The sequence below is a fragment of the Podarcis erhardii genome (genome assembly GCF_964252035.2).
Source record: "Podarcis erhardii genome assembly, chromosome: 1".
Taxonomy (NCBI): domain Eukaryota; kingdom Metazoa; phylum Chordata; class Lepidosauria; order Squamata; family Lacertidae; genus Podarcis; species Podarcis erhardii.
This window is the reverse complement of record NC_138497.1, coordinates 128,712,036-128,726,800: the sequence shown is the minus strand read 5'-3', so window position 1 is coordinate 128,726,800 and position 14,765 is coordinate 128,712,036. Positions and strand designations below refer to the sequence as shown.

Genomic DNA, 14,765 nt, shown 5'->3' with positions numbered 1-14,765 from the left:
ATATATGATGCAGCAGTGTTGGCTGGAGGTCAATGACAGGTGGAGTCAATTAATTCCAGCTTGCTCTGCTTTCTGCCTGCTGAGTTCAAGGGCTAAATGGAGGGCAAGACAAAGGAAGCTGGCAGCCAGGGCTACCCCCTAGACTGCTTGTAAGGGGGGGGGGGTTACCAGCTGGCTGAAAGGCAGACTGAGGTTGGTGGGGCAGTGCCCACACCCCATAATGGCCCAGCCTCCTCTGCTCCACAAGTGTGTGAAGGATCAGTAACAACATTTATGTAAGGCAATTTTCACATTGGTCATGCAGGGTATCTGTAGACGTGTTGCATTTCCTTCAACCTAGCAAGGGAGTTAAATGCTTGCCAAATGCAGGCAACGTTCACACAAATTTCTTCTCGTTCCTTTACATGTGGAGGCATCATGTGGTGATACAGTTCCACTGGCTAATGCCTTTTGAGCCCACTACAAATGTCAACAAGTTTGTTAATACAGTGGTGCCCCGCAAGACGAATGCCTCGCAAGATGAAAAACCCGCTAGACGAAAGGGTTTTCCATTTTTCGAGGCGCTTCGCAAGACGAATTTCCCTATGGGCTTGCTTCGCAAGACAAAAACGTCTTGCGAGTCTTGCAAGTTTTTTCCCTTTCCTCCCCCTTTTTCTAAGCCGCTAATAGCGCTAATCTGCTAAGCCGCTAATAGGGATGCTTCGCAAGACGAAAAAAACGCAAGATGAAGAGACTCGCGGAACGAATTATTTTCGTCTTGCGAGGCACCACTGTAATGGTTTCTCTCGGTTCCTCGTTTTCTTCATGCATTTCCCCCTCATATAATGCATCGTCGTATCTTTATTTCCACTGACATATGCATTTATATGCACTTTCCTCTAATGTATGGCACCTTTTTGGTTGTGTTTCAGTTTGCGTATCGCTTTAGGAAGTGTGAATTAAGTAGATACGCATTAAAATGTGGACCAAACCAAATTTTTCATCCATCCTTGTTGGTGAGAGTTGTGCCTTCACAAACGCGCACACACACACACATGTTATCTTTGTACCTGTGTCCAGAAAGTCTATTGAAGGTCCTCAGTTTAGCCACCTGAAGACACACATGCATTGAGTCCTGTGTGGCTCTTCGCTATGTTCGTCACTGAGCTGCAGTGATTATAATTTCTGTGTACGTCATCTGCATCCAGACAGGTGACTTGCTTGCAAAGGCATTGGAACAAGCAGGATTCAGTTTGTAACTCGCATATGCACACACAGTACTGTGTAGATCATTCTTTTGATACATCTGTTTTGAAATGAGAATGTGTTTAGCTGACAGTAGTGGTGCCTTAACCGCATCTCTCTCTCTCTCTCTCTCTCTCTCTCTCTCTCTCTCTCTCTCTCTGCCTTTTAACCTTCTTTGCAGTTCTCTACCTAAGCTTGAAACGTAAGTACCAATCTACCCGCCCCTCACACAACCCCCTCACCACAGCTTCCTTTTTGTGTATTACAGTAACAATTGTTGCTTAAGATACCCTCCTCCCGGTTTACTTCCCCCACTTCAGTGCCACCCCTTCTTCCAGGATATTGCTTTGACAGGAACTTGCAAGATGTATTGTGGCTCAGTAAGTCACTGCACATTGTTACCCTGACAACAAGAATTATTGTCAGGAGGAAGGCCTGAGGCCCTGTTCAATTTGACACTACTGGTTTAGCTTTACGCTCGTTTATCTCTCTCACACACACAAACACACACCCCTGCTCGGGAGTACTAATTATCTGCAGTGGATTTTCTTCGGGGGTGTTCAGTGTTTTCACTTTTGCTCCTCTGTGTGGCGTATTTGACGCATACTGGGAAGAAACCGTGCTTACCAGTCTGACAGTCGGCCTTAGATATCTCCCTACTGGCAGGGCACTGCAGGGTTTCATCACTGACTGCCCACCTATAGCTATGAAAAGAAGAACGCTGAACATTGCAGTCCCCTAGTTTGATTGCCCTGCTAAATATGAATTACCTATCACAAGTATTTTCTCTGCTAAGCTTGCGGTGCTTCATTTTTTAGGAGAGCCCATATTCATTCCATTGGTATTTGTATTTTAAATTCACAAATGAAGCTGTGCTCTCTCCTAAAAACATTTCGGACCAGTATTTAACAGATATTTTGCTCCTCTGCAGGGAAGGCTGGAATGGTGCAGCGGTACTGCCCTGCAGACTCTGGCGCTGCTGCCACATCCCTGGATGGAGCAGGGCACCATTGCGTCATGTGCACTGACGGACCCAATCCAGCATTCTCACCAGTGTCCCTGTGCAGCACTGACCTCCCTGCCCTGCCCTGTCCAGGTCAGCAGCAGCGACAGCTGTACTGGGAGAGTGGCTGTGACACCGCCCCTTCTGCCCCTTTCCTTAGAATTACCGTATTTTTTGCTTTATAAGACTCACTTTTTCCCTCCTAAAAAGTAAGGGGAAATGTGTGTACGTCTTATGGAGCGCATGCAGGCTGCGCAGCTATCCCAGAAGCCAGAACAGCAAGAGGGATTGCTGCTTTCACTGCGCAGCGATCCCTCTTGCTGTTCTGGCTTCTAAGATTCAGAATATATTTTTTCTTGTTTTCCTCCTCCAAAAACTAGGTGCGTCTTGTGGTCTGGTGCGTCTTGTAGAGTGAAAAATAAGGTGTTGTGCTGGAATTTTCCCTCACCCTCAAATCTGGCCTGGAGCATTGGGGGGAACCCCAAATCAGATTTAGGGAGCATGCAGTGCAAGGAAAGGCAGAGAACTTCCCCTTGCAGAAGGAGAAATCCTTGCGTTGACCTTAGTGCTTTATTGAATGCAATTCGGTTTGCTTGGCACTTAATCTAGACTGGGATTCTCTCCCAAGAAGGTTGTTTTTAGCCAAGCAATTATAGGATCATTGGATTGCCAGTTACTAATGTTGTGAATAGTCGTTGTGCCAGTCTTCTATACATTTGAGGTTTGCTATGCCTGTTCTGTTTCCTGGCTTTTAGGCTCACTGTTAACAATGTATGTGTGTGCGCATACATGTATGTTTTATAGGTAATAAAGGTAAAGGGACCCCTGACCACTAGGTCCAGTCGTGACCGACTCTGGGTTGCGGCGCTCATCTCGCTTTATTGGCCGAGGGAGCCGGCGTACAGCTTCCGGGTCATGTGACCAGCATGACTAAGCCGCTTCTGGCAAACCAGAGCAGTGCACGGAAACACCGTTTACCTTCCCGCTGGAGCGGTACCTATTTATCTACTTGCACTTTGACACGTTTTCGAACTGCAAGGTTGGCAGGAGCAGGGACCGAGCAACGGGAGCTCACCCCGTTGTGGGGATTCGAACCGCCGACCTTCTGATCGGCAAGTCCTAGGCTCTGTGGTTTAACCCACAGCGCCACCCGCGTCCCTTTTATAGGTAATAGTACAGATAAATATTCATAAAAATATTTATAAATTTCTGCCAGCTGAGTGTACGCCTCAGGCAACCGATACCTTTAAATTTCTCACAGCCCTGTGTCATATAAGCCAGTGATACCTGCTTCAATGTGAACATTCCAAATACCTATCCCATACATAGATGACAAATAATGCTGGGAACTGTAGTTTTCCCCTCAGTGGGCTGCCACACCCAACACCTGTAACAAACTACTGTTCCCATAATTATTTTGCGGGGGAATCTTGGACTTTAAAAGTGTGTTGGGTGTGCTTTAAATATATGCGGTGTGGATATCCTGGAGCAGCGGGAGAGGAGTGCGTTTGCTGAACATTTTGTTTGTCCGCTTGCTCCTTCCACCTTGAAACCCACACAAGCCTTGCTCAAGGCAAGAGCCAAATAATAATAATAATAATAATAATAATAATAATAATAATAATAATTTATTTATACCCCGCTCATGTGGCTGCGTTTCCCCAGCTACTCTGGGCGGCTTCCAAAAGAATATTAAAATACTGTGATACATCAAACATTAAAAGCTTCCCTAAACAGGGCTGCCTTCAGATGTCTTCTAAAGGTCTAGTAGTTGCTGTTCTCTTTGACATCTGGTGGGAGGGCGTTCCACAGGGAAGGCGCCACTACCGAGAAGGCCCTCTGCCTGGTTCCCTCTAACTTGGCTTCTCGCAGTGAGGGAACCGCCTCAAAGCCTAGCCTGTTTGCTGGAGGATAATCCTGAGACTGCTACCCATTGACATGCTTTGGTTTGATGCTCTGAACTTCTGTAGCATCGTTGCAATTAGGAAAGGATGAAGCTTAGCTTTGATTTAAAATCTGAACGGAACAAAGCTCCTCTGCCTTCCATCTCTTCCAGGCAAAGAGAAGAGATTAGACTCACAGAAACCGCAAAATAGCATTTGCAGTCATATAGAAAAGAGGGAGAGAAATGACTCTTCCATTGTGAGCAAGAAAAGCCTATCTTTAAACTTCGTCCATACTTACTTCCTTCTCTCCCCACATAAGACAGAGGGTGTAGAGGCACCAGTTTCTTTTCCCTCTCTGTTTTAACTTGGTGAAGACAGCAAACCCCCTCGGCCCCACCACCTCCTCAACCCCGACTGCCAAACAGATAAGGGAATCCTATAAACCTTTTTAGTTGCAGTTATTGATTTTCCTACTCTGGATCCTTCCGACATGATGAGATTTGCCAACCAGCAAGTTTCGCTGTACAGATACAGTGTTGGTCTTGCAGGGATGACATTATAGGTGACTTGGTGGAACAGACTGCTGAGCTCACAGCTATAATGGAGCAATTGCGCCGAGACCACCAAGCTAGCCACAAACAGGTGAGTCATTTTCATTTGGGGTCCTGCTGTTGGAAACTTAGAAAATGTAGCCTTGTACAGTGGTACAGTGGTGCCCCGCAAGACGAACGCCTCGCAAGACGGAAAACCCGCTAGACGAAAGGGTTTTCCGTTTTGGAGGCGCTTCGCTAAACGAATTTCTCTATGGGGTTGCTTCGCAAGATGAAAAAATCTTGCGAGTTCCCGCGGGGTTTTTTCGCTTCCCCCCCCTTTCCTAAGCCGCTAAGCCGCTTATCAGCTGTTCCGCTGATAAGCCGCTTAACAGCTGATCGCTAAAAGCCGCTAGACCACTAATAGCGCTAATCCGCTAAGCTGTCAATGGGCTTGCTTCACAAGACGGAGAAACCGCTAGCCGAAGAGAATCGCGGAACGGATTATTTTCGTCTTGCGAGGCACCACTGTACCTCGGTTTACATACACTTCAGGTTACATACGCTTCAGGTTACATACGCTTCAGGTTACACACTCCGCTAACCCAGAAATAGTACCTTGGGTTAAGAATTTTGCTTCGGGATGAGAACAGAAATTGTGCTCCAGCAGCGTGGTAGCAGCAGGAGGCCCCATTAGCTAAAGTGGTGCTTCAGGTTAAGAACAGTTTCAGGTTAAGAACGGACCTCCGGAACAAATTACAGTGGTACCTCAGGTTAAGTACTTAATTTGTTCCGGAGGTCCGTACTTAACCTGAAACTGTTCTTAACCTGAAGCACCACTTTGGCTAATGGGGCCTCCTGCTGCTGCCGCGCAGCCAGAGCACAATTTCTGTTCTCATCCTGAAGCAAAGTTCTTAACCTGAAGCACTATTTCTGGGTTAGCAGAGTCTGTAACCTGAAGCATATGTAACCTGAGGTACCACTGTAAGTACTTAACCCGAGGTACCACTGTACTAGAATCCTCCATTAAGGACATAAGTTTTCGGAGAGTAGTCTCCTTTTCATCAGATCCATGAAGGACCCTCTTCAGTTGGAGTCTATATACTGTAATGAGATAGGACAGGGGTCTGCAACCCGCGGCTCCGGAGCCGCATGTGGCTTTTTTACACCTTTGCCGCAGCTCCGGGGCGGATACTAGCGAGGGGAGGAGGCGCATTGTGCGCCCCGACACTCCCCACTGTGGCGGGCGCTGTACTGGCTGTGACGTCACATGGGGCGGTGCGTGCGTTAGTCATGCACCGTCCCGACGTCACCTTCCCGCCCACCTGCCCGCTACATTGTAAGGGGCATGTACGCTGGTCACTGCATTGAAAGGGGGCATGTACGCTGGTCACTGTTTTGAAGGGGAGTGAAGAACACACAAACACAAAAAGGTAACTTGTTAATTTAACGTTTATTTCTATGAGGAGGAGTAATTCTGAGGGGTCAAACAAAGAAATAATAAAAAAGTGACAAAAAAATTATTTTTATAATGACGAGTTTTGCGGCTCCCAGTTTTTCCCCCCTTCGGAAACGGGTCCAAGTGGCTCTTTTTGTCTTAAAGGTTGCAGACCCCTGAGATAGGAGAATGGTTTGAATGATCTCTCCAGGTTTGACCATGGGTCGACATGGCCCTCAGCCTGAAGGATAGCAATTGCTGTGTTAAAGCATCAATGTATATAAAACCACTGTAATTTTTGTTGGTGCAAAAAGAAAGAAAGTAGAATTCATTGAACGCCAAGATCCAAGTTTAGGGCAAGTACTATTTGGTGAGAGAACCCCAGCAGAGATTTAAAGTCACAAAATACGTAGCAAAGTAAAGCACGGAAATATAGGTTATTAGACCTAAATTTTAGTATGCCCTTTCAAGTACGTTCCAAAATTTCCCTCTTTCCTCAGCGTAGGAAAAGGCCACAAGTTTGGTAAGTTAAAATATTGGTTTACTTACAAACACTTCAAAGGTCTGGTACATGTGCTTTTCCATACATCAGGCAGAAAAGTAAAAGGTAGCTTAGTTGCAAAATTCTTGGTAAAGGAACACAAGAGTGGCTGGTGAGAGCCATGCAGTTTTGCAGGATCAACCAGCTCAAACCTCTTCACACCGGGCTTCTCAGGTAGACTGGAGGGTGAACAATAGCCTGGATTGCCCATTTCATCCCAAAGCAAGGGGATGTGTCATAGCTAAGCTGGCAGAACAGCTGTGGCATTAATCCTTTCATTCATTAATTAGACCCAAACATGTTGGTTATATGAGGCTAGTTATCCCATAATTTTCTCCATTTGCCTCTCTGTTTTTTCTCTCTCTAAACCATGGGTAGGCAAACTAAGTCCCATGGGCCGGATCTGGCCCAATCATCTTCTAATTCCGGCCCGCGGACGGCCCGGGAATCAGCGTGTTTTTACATGAGTAGAAAGTGTCCTTTTATTTAAAATGCATCTCTGGGTTATTTGTGGGGCCTGCCTGGTGTTTTTACATGAGTAGAATGTGTTCTTTTATTTAAAAAGAATCTCTGGGTTATTTGTGGGGCATACAAATGTTTTCAATTTTTTCCCCAAAATATAGTCCTGCCCCCCACAAGGTCTGAGGGCCAGTGGACCAGCCCCCTGCTGAAAAAGTTTGCTGACCCCTGCTCTATACCCATACCCAGCAACTTAGGATAACACTTAATGCTTTGCATGCCAGACTATAAAAGATTCTGCCATCATGCATGCAGGCGTAGCCTATGTGCCTACAATTCCCATAATCCCCAGCTAGCATGGCCAGCGATCAGGGGTGATGGGAATTGCAGTCCAAAACATCCGGTGAGCAGCACATTGGCCAAGACTTCTTCTGAAAAGCAGTAACTGTCAAGCTGGTTGAAATAGATTTCTTATTTGGCATTTCTGGAGCAAAGGTGACGTTGCCATACGATTAAGTGGCATGGAGGAACCAGGAAGATGTGTGTGTCTGTGTTTGTGTTGAGCCTCTTGATCACAGAAACAAACTCTATGCATAGCTGTCAAGCGTCCCTTATTTGGAGGGACAGTCCCTTATCCCAGCGCCATGTCCCGCTGCTGTCCCTTATTGATGGATGTCCCTTAAATTTCCCGGGTTTCAAAGGAAACAGCTCCTCTCCCTCCCTCCCTGCCGGCCAGGGAGGAGGGAGGCTCCAACTGTATTGCTTGGCTGCCAGGCCTGCCCCCCTCCGGCCTCCTCTCACCAGCCTCAGCCCCCGGGATCCCCTCCCCGCCGAGACTGGTGGGAGCCTTGGGCCTTCCGCCACCATCTTCCTCGCGGCCGCCAAACTGAGCGTCTCTGCCTGGGGCCTCCCCTCTGCCCGTCACCACCACTCCCGGTAGGCCGTACTGCGGCTGTGCTGCCAAAGGACCCGGATGTGATGGGCAGACTGGCATGGCCTATGAATTGCTGAGGAGCTTTGAGAGGAGAGCGAGGGCAACCATAGAGAAAGCAGTTCAGAGAGAGAAGGGAGAGGAGGAGGCGGAGGCACGGGCAGGTGTTCCAAAGGCTACAAGGGAAGGACCGCAAGCGCTTCTCCCATAGATTTGTAGTGGTAGACTAGCATAGATGGTCTGATCTGCATGTTTACTTTGGGCGTTATTTTCCCTCCCTTCCTCCCACCCCACCTGATGGAACTGAGAGCTGCAGATGGAGCACGAGAGAAAAGATACAGAACTGCAGCAGCATCTTCGTAGCTTGGACTTCGTTTTGCGTGAAAAGTGGTTGCTGCTTGTAGTTATTTAATTGCAGTGTTTCATCGGCTGGTGTCTTGAGCAGCAACCTCTGGAAACGAAGGGCTAAAAACTGGCGCTGCTCTCCAAAATTATCTGGTCCCTTTTAAATGGTTGACTAAAATCCCTTATTTTGGCTGCTGGTCCCTTATTTTCAAATCTGTAAGTTGACAGCTATGATTCTATGTGCTGTGAAAGTACCTGAAGGTACCTTGTAAAGGCAGCTCCCCTCGTTCACCTTTATACAGAGGTTATTGTCTCTTTCTTTTCCTAGTTGGAGAAAGAGATGGAAGACAAAAGGAATGAAATGCAAGAGGAACACGAAAACAAAATGAGGTATGGCTATTTCTACGTGCAAGATGTGTTGTGTATTGAGTCAAAGGATTTTATATCTGTATTATTATTGTCTGTAATTGCATTAGGGTAAAGTAACTGCCTTTTGGTTTCAGAGGGTACAGCTACTATTGGTTCATTTAAGCTGCTGTATTTGGATCCTCTGTCTTATTGGTTGCCTCCAAAAGGCAGGACTGTGATTGCCTGATATTGTTCCCTCCAAAATGTATCCTTTCTAGCTAGTTCCTTGTCCCTATAAATGTAGCTCTCCCCTCCTCAGGTTTTAGTCTTGTTGCGTTAATAAAGAAGTGTTACTAGAGAACTGTCTCCAGCATATTATGTCAAGAGAGCTGAAATCACAAACCCCACGTCACAACAACTGGCGACGAGGATGGGATCCGGAATGCTGAGGAGCGGTTAAACGCAGCCCTGCCTCAGAGTCCGGATTGTAGCTAAGAACAAGACTCACTGGCCGGCTGAGAAGACGACCCTGCCCACAGGACAATGGAGAGTCCAAGGGTATTGGAGCCCTTCCAGCCATCAGAGCCCCACACGTGGGAAGACTACGTCGAACGCTTCGAGTTCTTCACAGTGGCTCAAGGGATCACCGATGCCAGCAAAAGAAGGGCCACATTCCTGAGCTACTGTGGGCCTGAGACCTTCAAGCTGGCCAAAGCATTGCTTGCCCCAGCGAAGCTAAGTGAGACATCTCTCAAAGATATTCTTGCCTGCCTAACAAGCCATTTAGTGCCTACTGAGACCAAGATGGCACGGCGGATGGAGTTTCATAAGAGGCAGCAGCGTGCTGGGGAGTCTGTATCTGCATTTCTAGCTGAACTGCGGAAGCTCGCTCAGCACTGCGACTTCCAAGATCTGGAAGAGACTCTCCTGGATCGGTTTGTCGGTGGTCTGAGCAGCAAGAAAGCCAGAAGATGCATCGTGGCTAAAGAAGAGGTTACCCTTGCTTCAGCCTTGAAGGAGGCCACTGCCATGGAGAATTATGAAAGAGAGGAGCTTGATGCCAGTCGCAGGGCCCCTAAGCCACAGATAGAAGTTGCGCATGCCATGGACGAGCTAGAGGCTACTCCGAGCCAGAGCCCAGTCCGTGGGGTCGAGTCAGTGCGTCAGGCCTGCACAGTGCACAAAGATCACCGAGGCAGGTGCCCTGGTTGTGGCGGAAACCATGAGCGGAAGAGTTGTCGTTTCCGGGATGCTATGTGCCGGACGTGCGGAAAGACAGGTCACATCGCCAGGGTCTGTAGATCGGCGGCGTTGGGAGCAACAGGAGCACCTAGACTGGAGCATCGCAGATCGCCCACAGCAAACCATGTTCTAAAGGACTGCAACTACGTAACGGAGATCAACGGGAGGGTCGTGCAGTTTCCAGCGCAAGGCAAGGCACACGTCAAGGTGAAGATTGAGGGTCAGCTGTGCGACATGGAGGTGGACTCCGGATCTGGATTCACTATCGTGTCGGACCAGACCGCGAGGACATTCTTCCCCAGGGGTAAGTTGCCCCCTCTGGAGCCCTTCCCGGCAACTTTGCAGTCATACTCAGCGGGCCGCATCCATGTCATGGGAATGTGTGCCGTGAGAGTACAGTTCCGGGACAAACAGGCGGTACTGAAACTGGTGATTGCGAAGGGCAGTCGCCCCAGTCTCCTGGGCACTGACTGGTTCCCCGCCCTGGGACTGAGTATATCAGGGCTTAATTCAATCCAAACCTGCCCTGAGATGAGCAAGGCATTATGCAAAGAATTTGCTGGTCTCTTTAATGGAAAACTGGGTTGTTATAAAGGGCCCCCAGTTGACTTCGAATTGGACCCTGGGGTGGCCCCAATCCGACTCAAACCAAGGCGAGTGCCATTTGCACTGCAACCCAAGATTGAAGCAGAGCTGGATAAATTGGTCAAGCAGGGAGTTCTCTCACCCGTGGACTCCGCTAAGTGGGAGACTCCAATCGTCACGCCCCTTAAAGCAAATGGGGAAGTCAGGATCTGTGCTGATTACAAATGTACTATCAATAAGGCACTCAGGGGAAACTCATACCCCATTCCAGTCGTATCACATCTGTTGGCTAAACTGGCTGGGGGCAAGTTGTTCACCAAAATTGACCTGGCACAAGCTTACCAACAGCTGCCAGTAACCCCACAATCAGCGGAAGCACAGACTATTGTCACACATAAAGGGGCGTTCAGAGTTAACAGATTACAATTTGGAGTTTGTGTGGCCCCAGGGATTTTTCAAGGGCTCATGGAACGCCTGTTAAGAGGTCTGCCGGGGGTCTTGCCATTTTTTGATGACGTTTTGATTGCTGGAAAAGACCCACAGGAACTGGTTGCGCGTGTCCGTGCAGTGTTGCTCAAGTTCAAGGAGGCGGGGTTGCAACTAAAAAAGGAAAAATGCAGTTTTGGGGTGCCAACTGTGGAATTCTTGGGGTTTAAAATTGATGCATCAGGCATCCACCCCACAGATGCTAAGGTTAAGGCCATCATCGAGGCACCACGACCACAGAACAAGACGGAGTTGCAGTCATTCCTGGGACTTATTAACTTTTATCATTCGTTCTTACCCCAGAAAGCTTCGGTAGCTGAACCATTACATAGACTGTTGCAGAAAAAGAATGTGTGGCGATGGGGGCAGGAGCAGCAGAAGGCTTTTGACTCCTTGCGAGGAATGCTGAGTAGCAAGAGCGTCCTTGCTCATTATGATGAATCGAAGCCGCTGGTCCTGGCATGTGATGCCTCTCAATACGGCCTGGGGGCGGTGCTGAGTCATAGGGAACCGGATGGGTCGGAAAAGCTCATCTCTTTCTATTCCCGTACGTTGTCGCCCACGGAGCGCAACTATGCTCAAATTGACAAAGAGGCGCTTGCAATTGTGGCAGGAATCAAAAAGTTCCATGATTATGTGTACGGTTGCCATTTCTCCATTGAAACAGACCACAAACCACTGTTGGGGTTGTTCAACCCGAACAAACAAACGCCACAAATTCTCTCCCCCAGAATGTTGCGTTGGTCTATATTCCTGAACGGGTTCCAGTACACCTTGACCCATGTGCCGGGAAAACGGTTGTGCCACGCTGATGCGCTGAGTCGATTGCCCCTTCCTGGCGGGAGCAATGAGGATCCTGCTCCAGCGGAGCACATAATGATGCTGGAAACACTTCCAGGGGCTCCTGTAACGGCTACTGATATTGCTGAGAAAACGAGGAAAGATGCTGTTCTCTCCCGTGTGCTCACTTGGGTGGGGAGGGGGTGGCTAGGTGGTCCGCATGAAGACAAATTCAGGCCTTATGCAACAAGGCAGCACGAGTTATCCATGCATAAGGGTTGTCTCCTGTGGGGAGATAGGGTGATCATCCCAGCACCACTGAGAAACAGGGTTCTTGAGACGCTTCACATGGGAGACCCGGGAATGGTCAGGATGAAGTCGCTAGCCCGATGTTATGTGTGGTGGCCTGGAATGGACCAGAACATAGAACAATGGGTACGAACATGCAAGGCATGCCAAGAGGTGCGGCCAGAAGTGGCCAGAGCACCAGTTCACTGGTGGGAGCAGTCCAGATCTCCCTGGAGCCGGCTGCACTTAGATTTTGCGGGGCCATTCCAGGGGAAGGTCTTTTTGGTTATCGTTGATGCATATTCCAAATGGTTAGAAGTGGCGATGGTCCCTAGCATGGCATCAGCTGCCGTAATCAAGGTGTTGAGGCAGCTGTTTGCAACCCACGGGTTACCTGAGACCATTGTATCAGATAATGGGGCAGCTTTTGTATCCCAAGAATTCAGGGCATTCTTGGCTGATAACTTCATAAGGGGGGTCACATCCGCGCCCTTTCACCCATCCTCCAATGGGCAGGCGGAGCGCATGGTAAGAACAGCCAAAGAATCCATTGCACGCTTAATGGAGGGTAACTGGTCAGCTCGCATTGCGCGAATGTTATTTTTGCAGCATGCGACGCCGTGTACTGCGACGGGCAAGTCGCCAGCTGAGCTGCTCTTGGGTAGAAGATTGGTAACGGTGCTGGATTATGTCCACCCGGATAAAATGCCAAACCGTAATTCAAGAGCAAACCCCCAGGCTGAGACTGATACAACAAGGTATTTCGCCCCTGAATATCTGGTCTGGGTGAGGAACTATTCACGAGGTTCGCAGTGGGTGGCTGGTGTGGTCACCCGGGCTAGTGGACCTGTGTCCTATTATGTGACCTTGGAAAATGGGCAAGTTTGGAAGAGACATATAGATCAGCTGAGGCGCCGGGCGCTCAGCAGGGAGGAGTCTGATAATTAGCTGCAAGACCAGAGTGAAAATGGCCCAGAGGTGCAATCACCAGGGGCTTCAGCAAATGAACCAGGGTCTGCTAGTCCTCAGGATGACGAGGTACAGGTAGGGGACCCTGAGATGTCTGGGACTCCATCTGTTCCTGACGAAACCCCTATAGCAACCCCCCTACCACAGGTGACACCCAATCCAGAACCGGCAACACCTGTTGTCAGGAGATCAAGTAGAAGTTGTAGGACCCCACAGTACCTGAGAGATTACGTCTGCTGTGCTCACTAGGGGGGGAGGGGTGTTGTGTATTGAGTCAAAGGATTTTATATCTGTATTATTATTGTCTGTAATTGCATTAGGGTAAAGTAACTGCCTTTTGGTTTCAGAGGGTACAGCTACTATTGGTTCATTTAAGCTGCTGTATTTGGATCCTCTGTCTTATTGGTTGCCTCCAAAAGGCAGGACTGTGATTGCCTGATATTGTTCCCTCCAAAATGTATCCCTTCTAGCTAGTTCCCTGTCCCTATAAATGTAGCTCTCCCCTCCTCAGGTTTTAGTCTTCTTGCGTTAATAAAGAAGTGTTACTAGAGAACTGTCTCCAGCATATTATGTCAAGAGAACTGAAATCACAAACCCCACGTCACAACAAGATGGATCCATTTATTTTGCAGCCGCTATTCTGCATTTTGTTTTGGATAACCTCGCCTGTCCCGGGACACAGATGGTGGGTAACAAAAAGAGCCATTTTTGCCAGGGCCAGTATAGATGAGGAAAGGATCAGCCCTGCCCACAACTGCCACTATTGGTGTTTTTAAATTATTGTTATTTTTTATAATCTTTTTTTATTATTTTAATGATATAAACATACAACATAAAACAGTGCAAAATCCAAATATCGAGATTTCTCTGAATCTCTTGACTTCCCCCCATCCCTTCCATGGGTCCTTTTAATTCTATTTTCAGCTGTATATCAGTACTTCTCCAATTTTTCTTTTTTAATTATTTTATTTTCAATGCAAAATCATGACAAAAATTACAAACATTGAATCCAAAATAATACTATACACAAGAAAGAAAAACAGAACATACCAAAAAAAAAGAGAGAAAAGAAGAAAAAAAGGAAAGGAAAACAAAACAAAAAACGACAAAAAAGCATACATCTACAAATAAAACCATATCATCATTCTAGTCATTACATACATATACACATACTTCTCCAATTTTTCATCTTCCTAAGTTATCTATACCCTCTATTACATTACAAGCGTATCTAAAATCCTGCTAATGTTTTGACCTGTTTACAATGATTTTGTATATACAATATAAACATTCCCCCCCCTTTTTTTTAAAAAATTCCTTGTCTTCTTGATTCCTGAGCTTGCCAGTTAATTTTGCCATTTCGGCATAGTCCATCAACTTGATTTGCCATTCTATTGGCATTTTTTTTAAAGCATGCATTCGATGCAAGGAAATATTTAACGTAATGTCTAGTTTAACCTACGAAAAGACAGACCATTCCCCTGCGGGCTCTTCCAGATAGCCTACTGATTGCGCATTCATGATGATTTCTGCTTCCAGTGGTATCTGGGTGGTTACACACGATTCTTCTTTCAGTACCGTTTGTGCCTGCAAAAGTTTTGGGGTGGACATCCTGATCTGTTTCCAGTTGGTGCATGTTCTGTCGCTTCCAAATGAAATCCTGTAATTTTTTACGCTGCAAATGCTGCGGATTCTGTTTTTGGTCCAAAT

General features: G+C 47.5%; 1 protein-coding gene across 4 annotated transcripts in view; it reads left to right on the top strand.

The window, feature by feature from the left end:
- Positions 1-14,765, top strand: part of FLACC1 (flagellum associated containing coiled-coil domains 1) — a 39,323-nt gene that overhangs the window by 6,051 nt on the left and 18,507 nt on the right. For all 4 annotated transcript variants that reach the window (XM_081844752.1, XM_081844751.1, XM_081844753.1 and 1 more), the window contains 3 exons: positions 1,406-1,426; positions 4,662-4,755; positions 8,686-8,747. In XM_081844752.1, the coding sequence (XP_081700878.1) occupies positions 1,406-1,426; positions 4,662-4,755; positions 8,686-8,747 (177 nt within the window). The remainder of the gene's footprint in view (positions 1-1,405; positions 1,427-4,661; positions 4,756-8,685; positions 8,748-14,765) is intronic.